General features: G+C 36.4%; 2 protein-coding genes across 2 annotated transcripts; both read left to right on the top strand.

The window, feature by feature from the left end:
- The first annotated feature begins 10,731 nt into the window (after positions 1-10,731).
- Positions 10,732-11,788, top strand: LOC150023214 (uncharacterized). The gene is made up of 3 exons (XM_090297761.1): positions 10,732-10,925; positions 11,027-11,274; positions 11,376-11,788. The coding sequence occupies exons 1-3, from the start codon at positions 10,732-10,734 to the stop codon at positions 11,786-11,788; spliced, it is 855 nt and encodes a 284-aa protein (XP_090153887.1).
- A 1,127-nt stretch (positions 11,789-12,915) lies between these two features.
- On the top strand, positions 12,916-13,275 carry LOC150023215 (uncharacterized). Its single transcript, XM_090297762.1, has one exon. It carries the CDS (start codon positions 12,916-12,918, stop codon positions 13,273-13,275), a length of 360 nt encoding a protein of 119 aa, XP_090153888.1.
- Positions 13,276-15,685: the final 2,410 nt, after the last annotated feature.

Genomic DNA, 15,685 nt, shown 5'->3' on the forward strand with positions numbered 1-15,685 from the left:
ATTTAGTTTGATTGAATTTTGATTATCTCTATATGCAAAATACCATTTAGTTTTTTTATAAAATGGTCAAAATACCATTTTAAATAGGTATTAATAATACAAATAAAAATAGCCACCGAAAATTGATTTGGTGGCTATTTAGCCACCGAAATCAAATCTGTCGCTGTAGAAGTCTCCATTTAGCAACCAAAATAGTCACCAAAAGATTTCTTTTTAGCGACCGAAAATGGTGGTCGTTATCACCTTCTAATTCAGCCACCGATTTAGCCATCGAAATTTGGGTAGCTAATTTGGGTTTTGAATTTCTGTGACCAAATTTTCTGCGACCGATTTAGTCACCGAAATTTCGGTTGCTAATTTGGTTTTCGAATTTTGGTGACTAAATTTATCTGCGACAACAAATTTGGCAACCGAATTTTTGATTGCTAATTTAGTTTCTAAATTTTGGTAACCAAATTTCCTGCGACCGATTTAGCCACCGAAATGTCGGTTGCAAATTAGCGACCACTTTATAATTCGGTCGCTAACGGCTTTGCGACCAGGGTTTTCGCTTCCATCTTTATTTGGTGACTGTTTCGGTCGCAGATATGATTAGCGACCGATTATAGTGATTTTAGCGACCGAATTTGGTGGTCGCTAAAAGTGATTTTTTTGTAGTGAATAAAATAGAAGAAAGAGTAGAAAAAAAAAGGAACAGAAAGTTCAGAGAAGTAAGATTAGAATAATTTAAAAGGAAGAAAAAGTACAAACCTTGAGTTTGGTGAAGATAGCATAAACTAGTAGTCGGTGGAGGAAAAACAGTGAGGGAAATTATGAGAATAAAATATACTTTAATTTTCTTTTTCGTTTTTTTCTTTCACAAAAATTAATGCAATATACTTCCTAATTTATCTTTCACTGTACCTGTTCTTTGTATAAAAAAAATTAACAACACGTTTTCTATTTTTTTTTCTCGTTTTTTTCCCTCTTATTTATATGTTGAAAAAATAACTGTAGAGAATGAATCAACAAGTAATATTCTTGTTCACCAAGATCAGGGCAACTATTTAAGCCTGTATGTCTCTCAACAATTTCACTACTGTCAGTTTGTTACTGCAATTCATGATTTGTTACGAAATTTAATATACTAAAACTATGGCTCTTTAATCACGAGTTCAGTTATATTATGTTGAAGAAGATGAAAAATATATATTTTATGATCATTATATCAAAATATTTTTATTTGATCTGATATTAGAAAATTTATTTCAAGCAACTCAGAGAGGCAACTAGCTCCAATGAGATTTCAAGCAACTAGCAAAAATTTATTACACGCTTGAGATTTTGTACACTGAAGGAGTTTTAAAATTATGAGGCTCCTTTTTTTTCTTGTTAGCTTTTCTTTTATCTGTCTCTTAAGTCTATCTTTTGAACCTAACATGTGCTCCTAAGCAAGAATAAAATTTCTTTTGTACCTTTTTTCATTTTTACGAAGTTACACAATTTTGAGTAAGTTCCTTCTCCGAAATTTTTGGCTTTTACTATGTTTGGTAAATAATTTGATGCATGCAACCAAGTGCATGGTTACTGTACAAGTAACACATGGTTGTTCATCAGGTCTAACTACTAGTTTTTATAGAGGAATGCATAAACACATAAGGACTTCTACTCCTTCAATGTATTTTATAAATCTTGTTTATGCTTACAGGTTAGCTGGTACAAATTTGAAGTGATCGTCGACTCTCTTAAACACATAAGGACTTCAACTCCTTCAAAAATCACTTATAAGATTCCTCCAATGGTAAGCCCTTTAGGTCAATTTTGTAGTTTTTCTATTGAGATAAGTATTTAGATTTTGTTTATTCCATCTAATATATTATTGAAGCAAACACACAAATCCTGTGGCTTCACAAGACCGTCCAATTAAAAAAAAACTAGTTTACAACCAATTTATTACCAATATTTTGAGTTTAAAATCACTTTACAAGTCAAAACTGATTTCACACCATTGTGATATGGTATGATAGTTTTGTTTGATAATTCTTATATATCACTACTCATAGAGCAGTGTTATATTGGCTAATAATTTCATCACTACTATATACATATATTCCATGCAGAAAAATGGATCGAAGTTGGATGTATGAACGACTTGATCCTTCAAGGAGACTTAGCAAACAATTCATTATTGGAGTGAGTGAATTTGTTTCAAAGGCAATGGATCAAACTTTTATACTTTGGAAGAAGGGATAAGGTGTCCTTGCATAAAGTGTTATGTGAGAAAATTCTTCCACCATCTCATGTGAGGGCTCATTTGCTACAATATGGTTTTAAACCTAACTACACGGTATGGGTTCAACATGGAGAAGAGATGTCAAGTGAGGACAATGTTGGTAACATTGGTTCAATGACCAATATGGTGAATGATGCATACATGCAAGAAGCAGACATAACAAGTCATTATGTTCACATGGACAACGAAGATGAATATGTAGAAGAGTCACCTAATGCGGAAGCCCAAAGGTTTTATGATATGCTAGCAGCTGCAAATGAACCGATTTATGATGGTGCCACCGAGTCAAAATTATCAGTAGCCATCAGACTACTAGTAGCTAGAATGAATTGGCATACACCTGAAAAATGTTTAGACCATTTCATAAAATTGTTAGTTGATGTAGCTCCCAAAGATAATTGCATACCAAAGACTCGAGGTGGGGCATTGCACTCTACTGGTCGTAAATCACACCTCGACATTGCATTGGGCCTAGCAAGTATATTTTGTTGCATAAGGCTAAATTTAGTAGATAATATCTAATGTTGGTAACTTTTCCATTTATATTAGAAACGAAAAATTGGTCGGCCGGTTCAACCCGATGAATTATTCATAGCCACACACACTAAGAAGGATGGACTTTCGGTAGATAGTTGTGCCAACATACTTACGTAAGTTATTACTCTACTTTCGTACACATGATTTATATTTCTAATTAATTATTGTCCCACTTACAATTTTCACAATGAACTAGGTGATGTGAGTTGATTAAGGGATTACCCATTATATGACACTTTCAAGAATTTGATCAAGATTCTAAACCATTCAATAACTCATCAAGAACACAAAAAGAACACAAGATTTGAAACAAGAACACAACAAGAATTAAAACTACCGATTGAAACACAACAAAGAATAAAACCCACCAATTGAAACTCAAGAATTCAATATAGAAATGGGTTTCTATGGAAAACGAAACAAGAACAGTATGAATAATGGAAAATAACTGAACAAAGTGAAGAACAAGTACAACAAATGAAAGGAGACAACAAAAGGAAACAATTGAACCGATTGAAATTGAAAAACTACAAGAAAACAACAAATGGGTAATTATGGAAGATGAAGGGAGATGGACTTACGTGGTTGATGATCCTTGGAGTGTTTCACGCCACTTGAAGGGTTGAAAAGCTTCAAGTGGATGTCGCCACTTGAGAGTCCCAAGAACCTCCCAAGATAAGACTAGGAAGAAGAGTAGAGAACAAGTCTCACACAACTCTCTCACCAATTTGGTATAGTTTCTTTACTCAAAAATTCAATTTCAACTTATGATACAAGGCACCATGTACCTCTATTTATAAAAGGCAAGGGAGTTGGAAGAGTCACTCTTCAAGTTCTTTCTCTAATCTAGCGCATAAGAGAGAAATGAGTAGGAAGAGACACTTCTAGCCTTTTCCTAAAACTAGTGCCTAAGATGCCTTACATGAGAGGTGTCTTTTGGTTTTCCTCTTTTGGCATTCTCCTAAAAGCTACTCCTATATTATTTACAAATTTATACAAGGGTAATTACAAAAAGAGAAAGCATTTGATGCTCTTTACCCAAAACTTTAGCCTTGCTCCTTGTAATCCTTCCTTGAAGTTCTTGAGCTTGGGCTTCACTTTCCTCTTCTACTTGATCTCCATCACTAGGAAACCTACCATGAGCGTTGAAAGCCCTCCAATCAGACAACTCTGAAGGATCAACTTCCAACAACCAACTGATCAATCCAACAAAACTTCAATGCTGGAAGGATGTTGTTGGAGGCAAGAGTAGAGGTCAATGTTATGGCACTGCAGACTTGGCTTCCAACATTCACCACGAAGTGTCTTCCCTAACCCAACCTTCAATACTTGCTCCTTCTAGTGATTACTTTTCTCATAATGAACAACTTCATCAACAAGTGATGCAAGCAAATGAAAGTGTGCAATGTTGGAGGATAAAATAAAGTTCATGGAGAAAAAGTTAACCATGATAATGGAGCGACAACAGGGTGACACCTTAACAAGCACAAGTCAGGTTCGCCCTCACTATGCTCGGAACTTTGATGATCAACCCCTGTCTTGAGTTCATCATTTTGTAAGTTTTCTTAAAACAATATTTGTGTACGGTACTATAACTTGCTTTTCCTTGTATTAACTAGATTCTGTTTTAGTCCACTTATTTCACATCACTAATAATGCCATTTGTATGCACTTCAATCATACTTTATATTTTTGGTCCATAATTATTCTTCTGTAGGTTTGGAACTTGATTTGAGCATTATGTTGTCCCAACTCCAGTAACATCTGCAAATACAGCCCATGTATATGTAGCTAACTTGACAGAGAATCCAAGGTCACCGGTTAGTGGGTCTGGCAGCAATTCATCTCCCATCAAAGTTTTACTTTCAAAATTGCATTCTATAATTATTTTATTCTTTCTAAATGAACTATTAGTTTTACAGCTTATTGTTGTGAGGATAATTGACTAATTAAAAGCATAAATTGGTCCATTGTTATCCCTTTACTAAATTTTTGCTACTTACTTTAAACCTGTTCATTTTTTCACCATGAATCCTCACTCTTTTTTGTAATGTATCTGCAATTAGATGTACATAAGAATTTAATTGGTTCAAGATTGAACATGTCTTCTACGCTGATCATAATTTTGATTATCAGACAGATGATATTATAATAATGTGCAAATTTGATGCTTTCTCATGAACCTTTATTTTTATGTATTTGTAGTGGATATGTGATTGTATTTACATAAGATTAATTCTTTTAAGATTTGAAAATGAAATCTCTTCTGTTTGTCGACATCTATGACTAGCAGGCAGATGATTAACTCTACTTGATTTGATTCTCTCTCTCTTTGATATATATCTTTTTATCCTTATGAGTAACAAATAACAGTGTATGAGATGTTTAAAATGAAAAATGGCACTTCAAACCTTAGAGAAAATACGTAAGGAAGTAAGCTACTACGTTTAAATTTAACTTCTCTTGTGCAGCTAGCTTGCATATGTGGCACACATGAAGCCCGATAACTACTTTCTTTACCTGTAACTCTAGGCATTATTTTATATATATAATAAGACAATGGGTCAATCAAATGGGCTTGCCGAAAAATGAACAGTGTACAGGTTTACATCTTAGACTGTTTCTTCCTGCACCTCCATACCTTCTTCTCTCACCTCCAAAAATTTTCAAATTTCCAAAAATGCCCCTCTATAATATTCCGGATTACGTAATCCAGAAGTCATTTTTTAAATTTGTAATTACCTTCCAGATTACATAATCCGGTAGTCTTTTTTCAGATACATGATTACTTTCCGGATTACATAATCCGGAAGCTAAATAAGACTTCTGGATTATGTAATCCGGAAGTCTTTTTTCAAATGAATTTCCATATTACATAATCCGGAAACTACTCTATGGGGGTGACACAAGAAGGAGAAAAATGTATTTTCATGTTGTGTATGGAGGTGGCAGAAGAAGATATGGAGGTGCAGGAAGAAACAGTCTACATCTTAGGTAGATCAATGCATTTACTTGGCAAAAAGGCTTGGAGAGATGATGTCCAAAACAACCTTTCTCATTTTCGGTGACTTGATTCTTGAACTTAGAGTGCCATCTCTGATGTCATTGCAAGTTTCTATCCAATGTTCTTCAAAACTTCTGTTTCTATCCAATGTTCTTCAAAACTTCTGAAAGCTTGCACCATGCTGTAGTATCCATTTAAATATTTTAATCAACAGTATATAGTGCAAGAAATAATATTTTGAGAGTATATTGCTAACACTGCCCTATATTCCAATTTGTTGTTTTGTTTGCATCTCCAAATCTTAATCATTTATTAAACTAAACGCAGGTTTCAAACGAGATTAAGTATGCTCACAAGCAGCCAATTCTACCTTGGGGATCAAGGTTTGGTGTTGCTTCTTATGATTAGTGACAATGCAGTTTTGTTGCTGTATATTGTTATGGCTATCGTTAGTTTACTAAATTTAAGATTTAACTTCTCTAAGTTGACATGATCATAAATTAGAAGTTTCTGCCAGTTGGAACCTTATATAGCTCAACTTCTGTTTGTCATCAAGTTACTGTTTTTTAAATCGTGTTTTTTGTTTTTCTTGGTATTTTGAAGAGTGTGAAGGTAAGTTTGTCTTGGTATCTACCAACTCTGCACCATTTTATTGTTCCTCATTTTTCTTAAAATATTTATAGCTCAACCTTAGTTAATTAAAGTAACTTTAGTTAAATTTCAATCAAAATATCTTCAATCAAAAACCACCATTATCACGTTTCTACCTTTGTATTTTGGTGCAATTGGTTTAACTACTAAGTTCCAAGTGCAAACAAAGCAAAATGTCCTAAGCCAAGTTAATTAGAAAATAAAAGATGTTTATTATCGTGAGTCTTGTATTAGAAAATAACTATCTATTAGTTGGGACAACCCACTTATCCTAATTAATATATGTTTTTCCTTATTCCTATTAAAAAAATATTTTTTCTTGTTCATAGAAAAAACAACATTGAATTTTCAATACAAGTAAAATGTATAAAGAAAAAGTTATAAATAAAACTTTTTTAGTAAGAAGAACATTTATTCATCAGATTGCTCCCTAAAATAATTGTATCTTTAATAATTATATTGAAAAAATGAAACAAGTAAAAAATAGGATAAATACAATAAGAAAGAGAGAAATAGAGTAATTTTAAAATTGATTTCAAATTAATTAATGTAATTTTAAAATGGATTTATTTCAATAATTTTTTTTTCTTTTTAATTATAATCAGAAGAAGCCTAGAAACTGTACCGTTATTTGAAATTCTTTGTCTGCCAAACTTGTAGGCTAAGCCTACACTTCTTCAAATAAATAATATAAAATATGCTTTGAAGGCTTAGTCCACGCTAATTTGTAGCCAACAAACATGAAGACTTAACCTACGCTTATTTGTGGCCAATAGAAGGCTTAGCCCACGCTTATTTAAAGATTGTATGGCACTTCTGTAAGCTAAACTCACGCTACTTTATAAATGTGTGGACACCTTGAAGGCCAAACCCACGTTAATATAATTTTGTGTGGGCAAGTCATCGGCCAAACCCACGTTTTTTAAATTTGTCAACTCCTTGTAGACTAAGCCCACGTTTGACCTACGCAAAACACACCCACCATGTGTCGCCTGCACCCGCCAATATCTTTACATCGAGTGCTTCGAAATTCCTATTAACGTTATGTCCACAATAATGACCCTTTTGCGTAGGTTTTTCATAGTTAGGGTTTGTTTTTAACCCACGATAATAAACATTTCTTTTGTAGTTGTACTATCATCAAGGTACTAATATTCAACCCATAGGTGAATAATGTTGTTTTTTATTATTATGTCTATTTTTATACTTTTATATTTACATAACGGTGCTAATATTCAACACATAGGTGAATAATGTTGTTTAGTTTTTTATTATTATGTCTATTTTTATACTTTTATATTTACATTTTGTAAATTTTATTATTTGTTTCCTTTATTAAAGTTACATTCAACTATAAATTTTAAAGTATTTTAATATTTTCCAGTTGTTTCAGAAATTACGTGCATTAAAAAAAATTATTGAAAAAAATACAACCAATTTAAGAAAACATTAAAAAATGAAATTAATGGGGTTGGAAAATCCTGATGGGGTTTGAAAACCCTGGAAGTAATGGTAGTTGTTAGAACCGTCAGATAATCTGTTAAGCAAACTGCAGATAATGCATTTAGAGGGAACTAAAACATCTAAACACATTAAATATAATGGGTTAAAAATAGTTTTTTTTTAAGTGAGAATCAATAAAAATAATTTGAAAACTAAAAATAATACAAATGCAGATTAAAAAAATAAATAAAGTGTTATAGTATACATCAGATTGTAGATATAATTGAAAATACCTGTGAATAAAAAAAATATCAGTGCATTGGATCTCTCACATAAGTTATATCTAATTAAAAATCGTTATATCAAATTAACTAGATATTAGTAGTTGCTATAAGTTTTACGTTTTCGTTATGACAACTTTAACTCTTAATAAGATAGTTACATGGGATCTATTTGTTTTGAGATATTTTACCTATTCGTTTTTTTTTAAATATAACAGAACTGAATATTTTAAAAAGCAATTTATTTTAAATTAAGAAAAAAATACACTAAAAAATATTCCAAAAGCTTATATGAGAAAAAAATTCTAACTTCAGAACTTTATTTACAACATATATTTAATAAATTATCAGTTTTGAGAGATGCTTGATTTGGTAAAGCCATATACAAAATTAAATTTAAACATTCTTAAGAAAATTAATAGAGATTACTTTATTAAGAAAATGAGATGCAAATAATCCTAGGGAACTATATCTCTTTTAGGTTCGATTGTTGCCAAAAAGAAATACACTATGCCGCTGATTTTAAGGACATATTGATAGAATGGTGTTCCTGCCGGTTGACTTGATTGTCTTCGCACGTCTACGACGATCACACGCCTAAATCTCTCTGCCTTCATTCGTGCTTTCCTACGATCAAACACCTGAAATTGCAAAGACAAAGGGGCGCTCTAGAGGCCGTTTGCACTCCGACGCTCAAGTCAGTACTGAGGCTAGGAAACACCAAAACACTTAGCCGTAAAAGCTCTGTGTAATCTGTGTGTGTATTCGCGTAAATGTTAGGTACCTTATTAGGTTTGATACTACCCTTTATATACTCTAGGGTTTCCGTTGTTTCCACTACCCACAGGTTACTGAGGGTGTGTCTTAGCACTGCTATCACCCACTCTTAGGGCAATCTAGCGCGTAAGGCCCCCTTACTGGAGTGCAACCTCTGACGGGATGACCACCTGTGTACCAACTTGTGCACCTAATCTCTCGTCCTGGGGGTGTCCTAGTTGTTCACATGCCATGCATGCAACTTAACCCTGGAACGTAACCCTCAGGGGTCTTAGCTCTTCCAGTGGCTCTTTACTTGTGCTATGCCTGAACGCGTCATCCACACCACACGCATGGACCCCTCATGATCTAGGCTTCTCCTACTGATAACTGGTGTATGGTCTGAGACCCACCTCTCGTGGCCCAGCTCTGCTGTTTGAGTCACTGATGTCCAATGTCACATCGCTCTCACTCTGTTGCCGAGGAAACATCAGCACATCCTGGTGATCGACACCTAACCACTCTTCGGCACCTTGGCTCGCTTCGTTCACAAGACACTGACCCATGCCGCTAGTGGGACCCAACTTACGTGGTACACCATTACTAGTAGTCAACGACGTCCGAAGACTAGTCGCTACAAATGGATAAATAAATACTTGCATGATGATCAAGACATCGAGGGGATCACTGTCCTTACAAATAGTTGTGAGGATACACAACTGATGAGTAAAGCACGCGGTCAATCTGTGCATATATTAGTGTTTAGCAACTTGACTTACTAACTGCTAAAGCCAAAATAAATTAGCAACTACTACAACATTGATAAGTCCCAATTTTTTATCCAGTATGTATTTCACCTTGCTTCCTTTCCCAATCTCAACTACCTGCAATATTCACTGAATTTACATTACAATTCCTCAAATATAATTAGAGGAAAAAATTATAATATTACAAACTTCAACACTTAACATAATATGCAAATTTGTGTTACTAGACTCTACATTGGAATGTCTACTTCACTATTCAGTCATGTTTACACAATTGAAGAATGTTGGAGCACAAGGCCCTGCATTGTGAAAGAAAATAAAGTTGGCTTGGAAACCACTTAAGGAAGAAAAAACAACCACGCACAACTCAATGTGTTAAAAAGATAGCCATGGGCTGTTTTACAAACTCTCTCTTGAAGTTGAATTACTAGGAGTCATGTATGCTATTATTAAGATTTTCATACACATAATTTGTCTTATTTTATATTCTCATAATTTTCTTTTGGGTTTTACTCCACTAGTCTCCTACTTGTATTGTTTTCTTGTTTTGAAATATAATGATTGATGTTAATTGGGGTCTCCAATCTAATTGGATTGTAAACAACATAACAATTTTTAATGCTTAGTTGCATATATATATATATATCAATAATAGACGATTTTTTTTATTATTTTAACCATTAGGAATACAATTAATAGACTTATAAATTTTCAAAATTCTATTATATTTAAATTGTTATATAATTTAATATTATTAAATTTAACAATTAATATAATTTGATTTAAATTGTTTCCAATAGAGCTATGGAAGCTCATGATTCTAAGAAGAAGCTTCAATATATTACACATAACATAAAATGTTTATCTCACTACTATTAAATTGTAATATAAATTACATTTTTATTGATATTTAAATTGTAGTGTCAGTCAATCAAAAAGATCATAAATGTAAACATTATGTGAAATTTTACGACGCTGGTAAAGGAAAAGTGGGACTCGTACCATGTGCAAGGGAATAGTATGTCTAAACTCAAAGATAAGCTGAAGTTTCTGAAGACGGATCTTAAAGTGTGGAATAGAAGTATCTTTGGTTGTTTGGAATCTAACAAAAAAAGTATTGTGGCGGAAATTGAGGAGCTGGATGGTAAAGATGACAATGACACTCTTGCGGGAGATGGTAATATTAGACGGATGGAACTATTCAGTCAAATGGGGTTGGTTGATAAAAAGATAGATTCTATTTATAGATAAAAAGCAAGAGTGAACTGGCTCAAATATGGGACATTAACTCAAAGTTCTTCCACTCAACAATTAGATGGAGAAGACTAAAAAATGAGGTCAAAGGCGTAGAGGTTGACTCTCAATGGTGTGAGGAGCCGGAAGTTGTTCGCAGGGAAGCAAAGCTGTTGTGTGAAAACAGGTTCAAGACTACGCATGACTATGGTGTTAATTTGGGGTCGGTGGAGTTCAAATCTTTAACCTCGGAGGCTAGTAGGAATATGATAGCTTGTTTCTCTGAGGAAGAAGTGAAGGAAGCCATGTGGCAGTGCGGAGGGGCAAAGAGTACGGGTCCGGACAGTTTTGAACTTCAATTTCATTATTAACTACTGGGACGTCATAAAAACCGATATTATGGAAGTTGTGCACTTTTTTCCATGTTATAGGGTCATTCCCGAAGGGGTGTAATGCGTCCTTCATTGCTCTTGTTCCCAAGGTAAGGGATCCCTCATCACTTGAACAGTTCAGACCCATATCACTTGTCGGTGCAATCTATAAGATCAGTACAAAGGTTTTGTCTTATCGTATGAAGAAAGTTATGCCTATGGTCATTGATGATTGTCAGTCTGCCTTCCTCAGTGACAAAGGCCTAATGGATAACGTTGTTATGGTTAATGAAGTGCTCGAGGAGATTAGGAGGAACCAGAAGAGCGGGGTATGCTTCAATGTGGATTTTGAAAAGGCGTATGACTCAGGTGCAGCTTCATGTTCAACATGCTTCGGAGGTTGGGGTTCCACGAGAAGTGGATTGTGTGGATTAAAGGGTGTTTGGTGTCGTCCTCCGTATTTGCTTTGGTAAACGGGAGTCCTACGGAGGAATTTAAACCAACTAGGGGGTTGAGACAGGGCATCCTCTGGCTCCATTCTTGTTCCTAGTGGTTGCTGAAGGACTATCAGGGCTGGTGAGACAAACATTGAAAACGGAGGTGCTCAGGGGTGTAAAGGTAGGAAGGAACAAAATTGAGTGTTGTCTATTACAGTTTGCAGAAGACACTCTTTGTTTTTTGTGAAGATTCTTTCAACAATATCTTTGCTATCAAAGTCATCCTACGATGCTACGAAATTGTGTCAGGTCTGAAAGTTAACTTTCATAAGTCGAAGGTGGCTAGAATTAACGTTGATGATTATGCCCTAACCACTTATGCAAAGACGCTTACTTGTAATACTATGCGGCTACCCTTCCAATACCTGGGGGTAGAAGTGGGCGGAAATCCGAGGAAGAAACAGTTCTAGGAGCCGGTAGTAAAGAAAATAAAAGCTAGACTAAACTCTTGGAAAGGTAGATTCTTATCTATGGTAGGTCGAATGTGCCTGCTTAAATCGGTATTCACATCTATTCCTTTGTTTTACCTATCCATCTTCAGAGCTCCAGTAGTAGTATGCAATAGAATCAGTAGTATACAAAAGAGATTCCTCTGGGCATGGGGAAGAGAAAACAAAGCGATTTCTTGGGTAAGCTGGGAAAATGTCTAGAAGCCTTTTGAAGAAGATGGGTTGGGGATCAAAGAGATTAGGAATTTTAACTCCGCTCTCTTGGCGAAGTGGAAATGGCGGATTATGAGTGATGAGGGAGGGAAATGGAAAGACATCCTTAAATTTAAATATGGCCCAGAAGCGGTTAGAAGTCAGGTGGGGTAGAAATACTAGTCGTGGTGGTGGAGGGATCTAGCTAAAGTGTGTGGTGAAGGAGACGAAGAAGAAGGATGGTTTCGTAAAGCTACAGGGTGGAAAATTGGCGATGGGGGCATAGTCAGGTTATGGGAGGATGTGTGACTACAAAATAGTAGTATAAAATCCTTGTATCCTAGACTATACTCCTTGTCCCTAGATCAAGGTAAGACGGCAGGAGAGGTAGGAAGATGGGAGGAAGGGAGGTGGCGGTTTTGGCCTAATTGGAGAAGGGAGAGGTATGATTGGGAGTCAAATATGGCGGTTTTGACCCATCAGCCAGCCAATGGTACATTGGATAACGTTTATGATATTTTATGGCAAGCGAAAGCTATGCCCAAAGCGCTTATCACTGCTTGGAGAGTCCTCCTTGACAGACTTCCAACCACCGTTAATCTTATTAGGAGAGGAGCGTTCGTGAATTCGCCGTTTTGTGCTATGTGCAATCTGTCACAAGAATCATCTCAACATCTCTTCATAGATTGTGTGTTCGCACAACGAGTATGGTCTGCTTGCTATAACTGGGTTGGCATCTTGGGGATTCAAAACCAGGAGATCAGGAATCACTTGATAAACTTCTACTTAGTTCATCTATCCATCAAGCAAAATCAGGTGTAAAAATCATTAGATGCATCTGGGAGCAGCGAAACCAGGTTGTTTTCAAGGGAGGGGTCCCTGATGCTGATGAAATACTTCAAAATGCTCAGTTGTTGTCCTGGTTGTGGTTAAAACACAAGGCAACTGGTTTCTCATATGCTTTTTCAGACTGAATCTTGAATCCCAACCATGTCTTCTCGCAGCTCTTTGACAGAGTAACTTTTATATATCTTGAGATGGAGGTGGTTTGTTAGTAGAAGCTCTTGCATTTGTTATGGTGGGAACAGCACATGTATAATTGGCACAGGAGTACATTGCTCTGCATAATTGTTTAAGATAAGCATACCAGAGGTAGATGTAGGGTGACAGATACAAACGGTCATGAGGTGGAGGCATAAGGTGGGAGATGCAACCGTGGGAGTGTACATCAATGCAATTAAGAAGCTTCACTACTGAAATCCAGGTTATAACAGAACCAAGGAATATAAAGAATCAATGTAGTTGTTATGGTTTAGTTGTAGAGGCGGGTTCGGTCTTATGCAGGATCTTGGTTATGTTGGTATGCCGACCCTGCTCATGCTCTTAAGCATGTGCCTAGTTAAGCAAGGGAAATCGTAAGCAACAAATTAGAATGACATGTGCAGATCTGGAAGGATGTGAACCTAGTCACTTATGCATCAAGTATCTGTATATTTGAGGATTATGGTGCACAACTTTTTGATTAAGTGCTGCATAATTGAGGTTGGTGGTTTTATACCCAACACCTAATTCTACCTTCAAGTGGTTAGGCGGAGAGGAGGATTCTTTGGAGGGTATGGAAGTTATATGCTTACATAGTCGCGTTAGACGGTTAGGTGTGGTAGCTGGTCTGGTGGGGGAGTTGGTTTGATGAGGGACTGGTGAGGAAGATGGATATTGTTCAAATTTTTAGGTAATAGAGGCTTTGAGTCTTATACACCTCAGAGGATTGTTCTGTTTTAGAAAAGACCAATATGTTTCATTTGGGGGATTTCTTGCACGTAGAACATGCGGCTCAACCTCACTCTGTTACTAAATCTGGAGTCCAAAAGCTTGAGCTTGTGAGGAGCAGCCACGACACTTACTCTCTCGGCCATCTGGAGTTGTCATGGAAGCAATGGAGAATGACTTGGTTATATGAATACATCTATGGTCACATCACTTTTGGCAAGAAAGTGCAATTTGGATGTTTCTTGTAATTGGTGGACCTTATCGATGGATAACACAATGTTAAGTTTGCAATAGTGAGGTGTCACACGTTGGAACCTATGTGTAGGTCTTATTTTTCTCTAATGCAGATTCTAGTACCTACTTGAACCCAAATCAATGTCATGTTGATGAGGTGGAATGAGGGGTTATTCTTGGGTACTCTGGAACTTGACAAAGAAACTTTTATTTTGCTAGTAGCTGTCTCATTGACACCTTTCTGCAGATCTAGAAACCTTGGGTGAGGGGATTTGCGTTATCAATGACAACACTTTAGGGGATTAAGAATGTGGCTCACCAAAGGTAAGTAGGTTGCAGCTAATGGTCAAAGTCTACCATTGCTGCCCTGCTTGCTATGCTATCTGGCTTCCTGATGTTGCTGTCAAGGGACTGTCTTAAAAAACAACTAGCTATGGAGCAAGAAGAAAGACTTTACATATCAGCTGCCAGAAACAGTCTTTAGCTAACTTTGATCTGAAGTTTTTGCAGGTACAGCATTATCCAAATGCAGGGAAGTAGGGTGCTGTTCCGTCCGGTTGACCGGGACGTCTTCGTGCGCGACCTCAACCGTCAGCTAAGGACTCCTTCCCACTGATTGCCTGTGAATTCCTGCAAAAAAGAGGACAAAGAGGCGCCCTAGCGGCCGTTTGCACTCCGACGCTCAAGTCAGCCAACAAGAAACACCAAAAAACTGTCCACCCACGTATCTGAGCACCGCGTGTGGCACTCTGAAGGTGGTGAAAGAACTGTGTATCTGTGTGTGTATTGTCTCCTTTAGGCAAAAATATTCTCCAGTCACTTGTACGTAACCTTAAAGCACGGGCAAGCAACCAAAGAGTTTCTCGTCAGTTTGCCAAAGGTTCCAACCCTTTTTCCGACATTCTCAGCGCTATTTCAACTGCCCCAGCATTTAAAGCGCCTTAAAGCGCTTTTAATCTCAAACGTAACGCACTCATTAAAGCGCTTAATTACGAAACGTAGCGCATTTAAGACGTTGAAACGCTCGGGAGCCCTAATAGTACCTGAATGCTAGAAAGGGAAACTGTATTGAATATCTTTAATTACCTGGCACCTGACTAGAGGGTGTTTCTATTCCGGCATTGCTGTCATACACGTGGAGGGCCTCACGACGCCATGACCCCATATGGGGGCGTTTCTGCCCATCTGGGGACGTTTCTACGTGTGGGTCCTCCTGCCTGGGAGTGCT

Source organism: Phaseolus vulgaris, chromosome 11 (genome assembly GCF_051622355.1).
Source record: "Phaseolus vulgaris cultivar YP4 chromosome 11, ASM5162235v1, whole genome shotgun sequence".
In the NCBI taxonomy this organism is placed as follows: domain Eukaryota; kingdom Viridiplantae; phylum Streptophyta; class Magnoliopsida; order Fabales; family Fabaceae; genus Phaseolus; species Phaseolus vulgaris.

What these genes read in the sequence shown, in the direction of transcription:
- LOC150023214 (XM_090297761.1), top strand. Translation starts at nt 10,732, where the DNA reads ATGTCTAAACTCAAAGATAAGCTGAAGTTTCTGAAGACGGATCTTAAA. An exon ending in GAACTATTCAGTCAAATGGG is followed by an intron (nt 10,926 to 11,026) that starts GTTGGTTGATAA and finishes CTCAACAATTAG; the next exon opens with ATGGAGAAGACTAAAAAATG. An exon ending in GCAGTGCGGAGGGGCAAAGA is followed by an intron (nt 11,275 to 11,375) that starts GTACGGGTCCGG and finishes TCCATGTTATAG; the next exon opens with GGTCATTCCCGAAGGGGTGT.
- LOC150023215 (XM_090297762.1), top strand. Translation starts at nt 12,916, where the DNA reads ATGGCGGTTTTGACCCATCAGCCAGCCAATGGTACATTGGATAACGTT.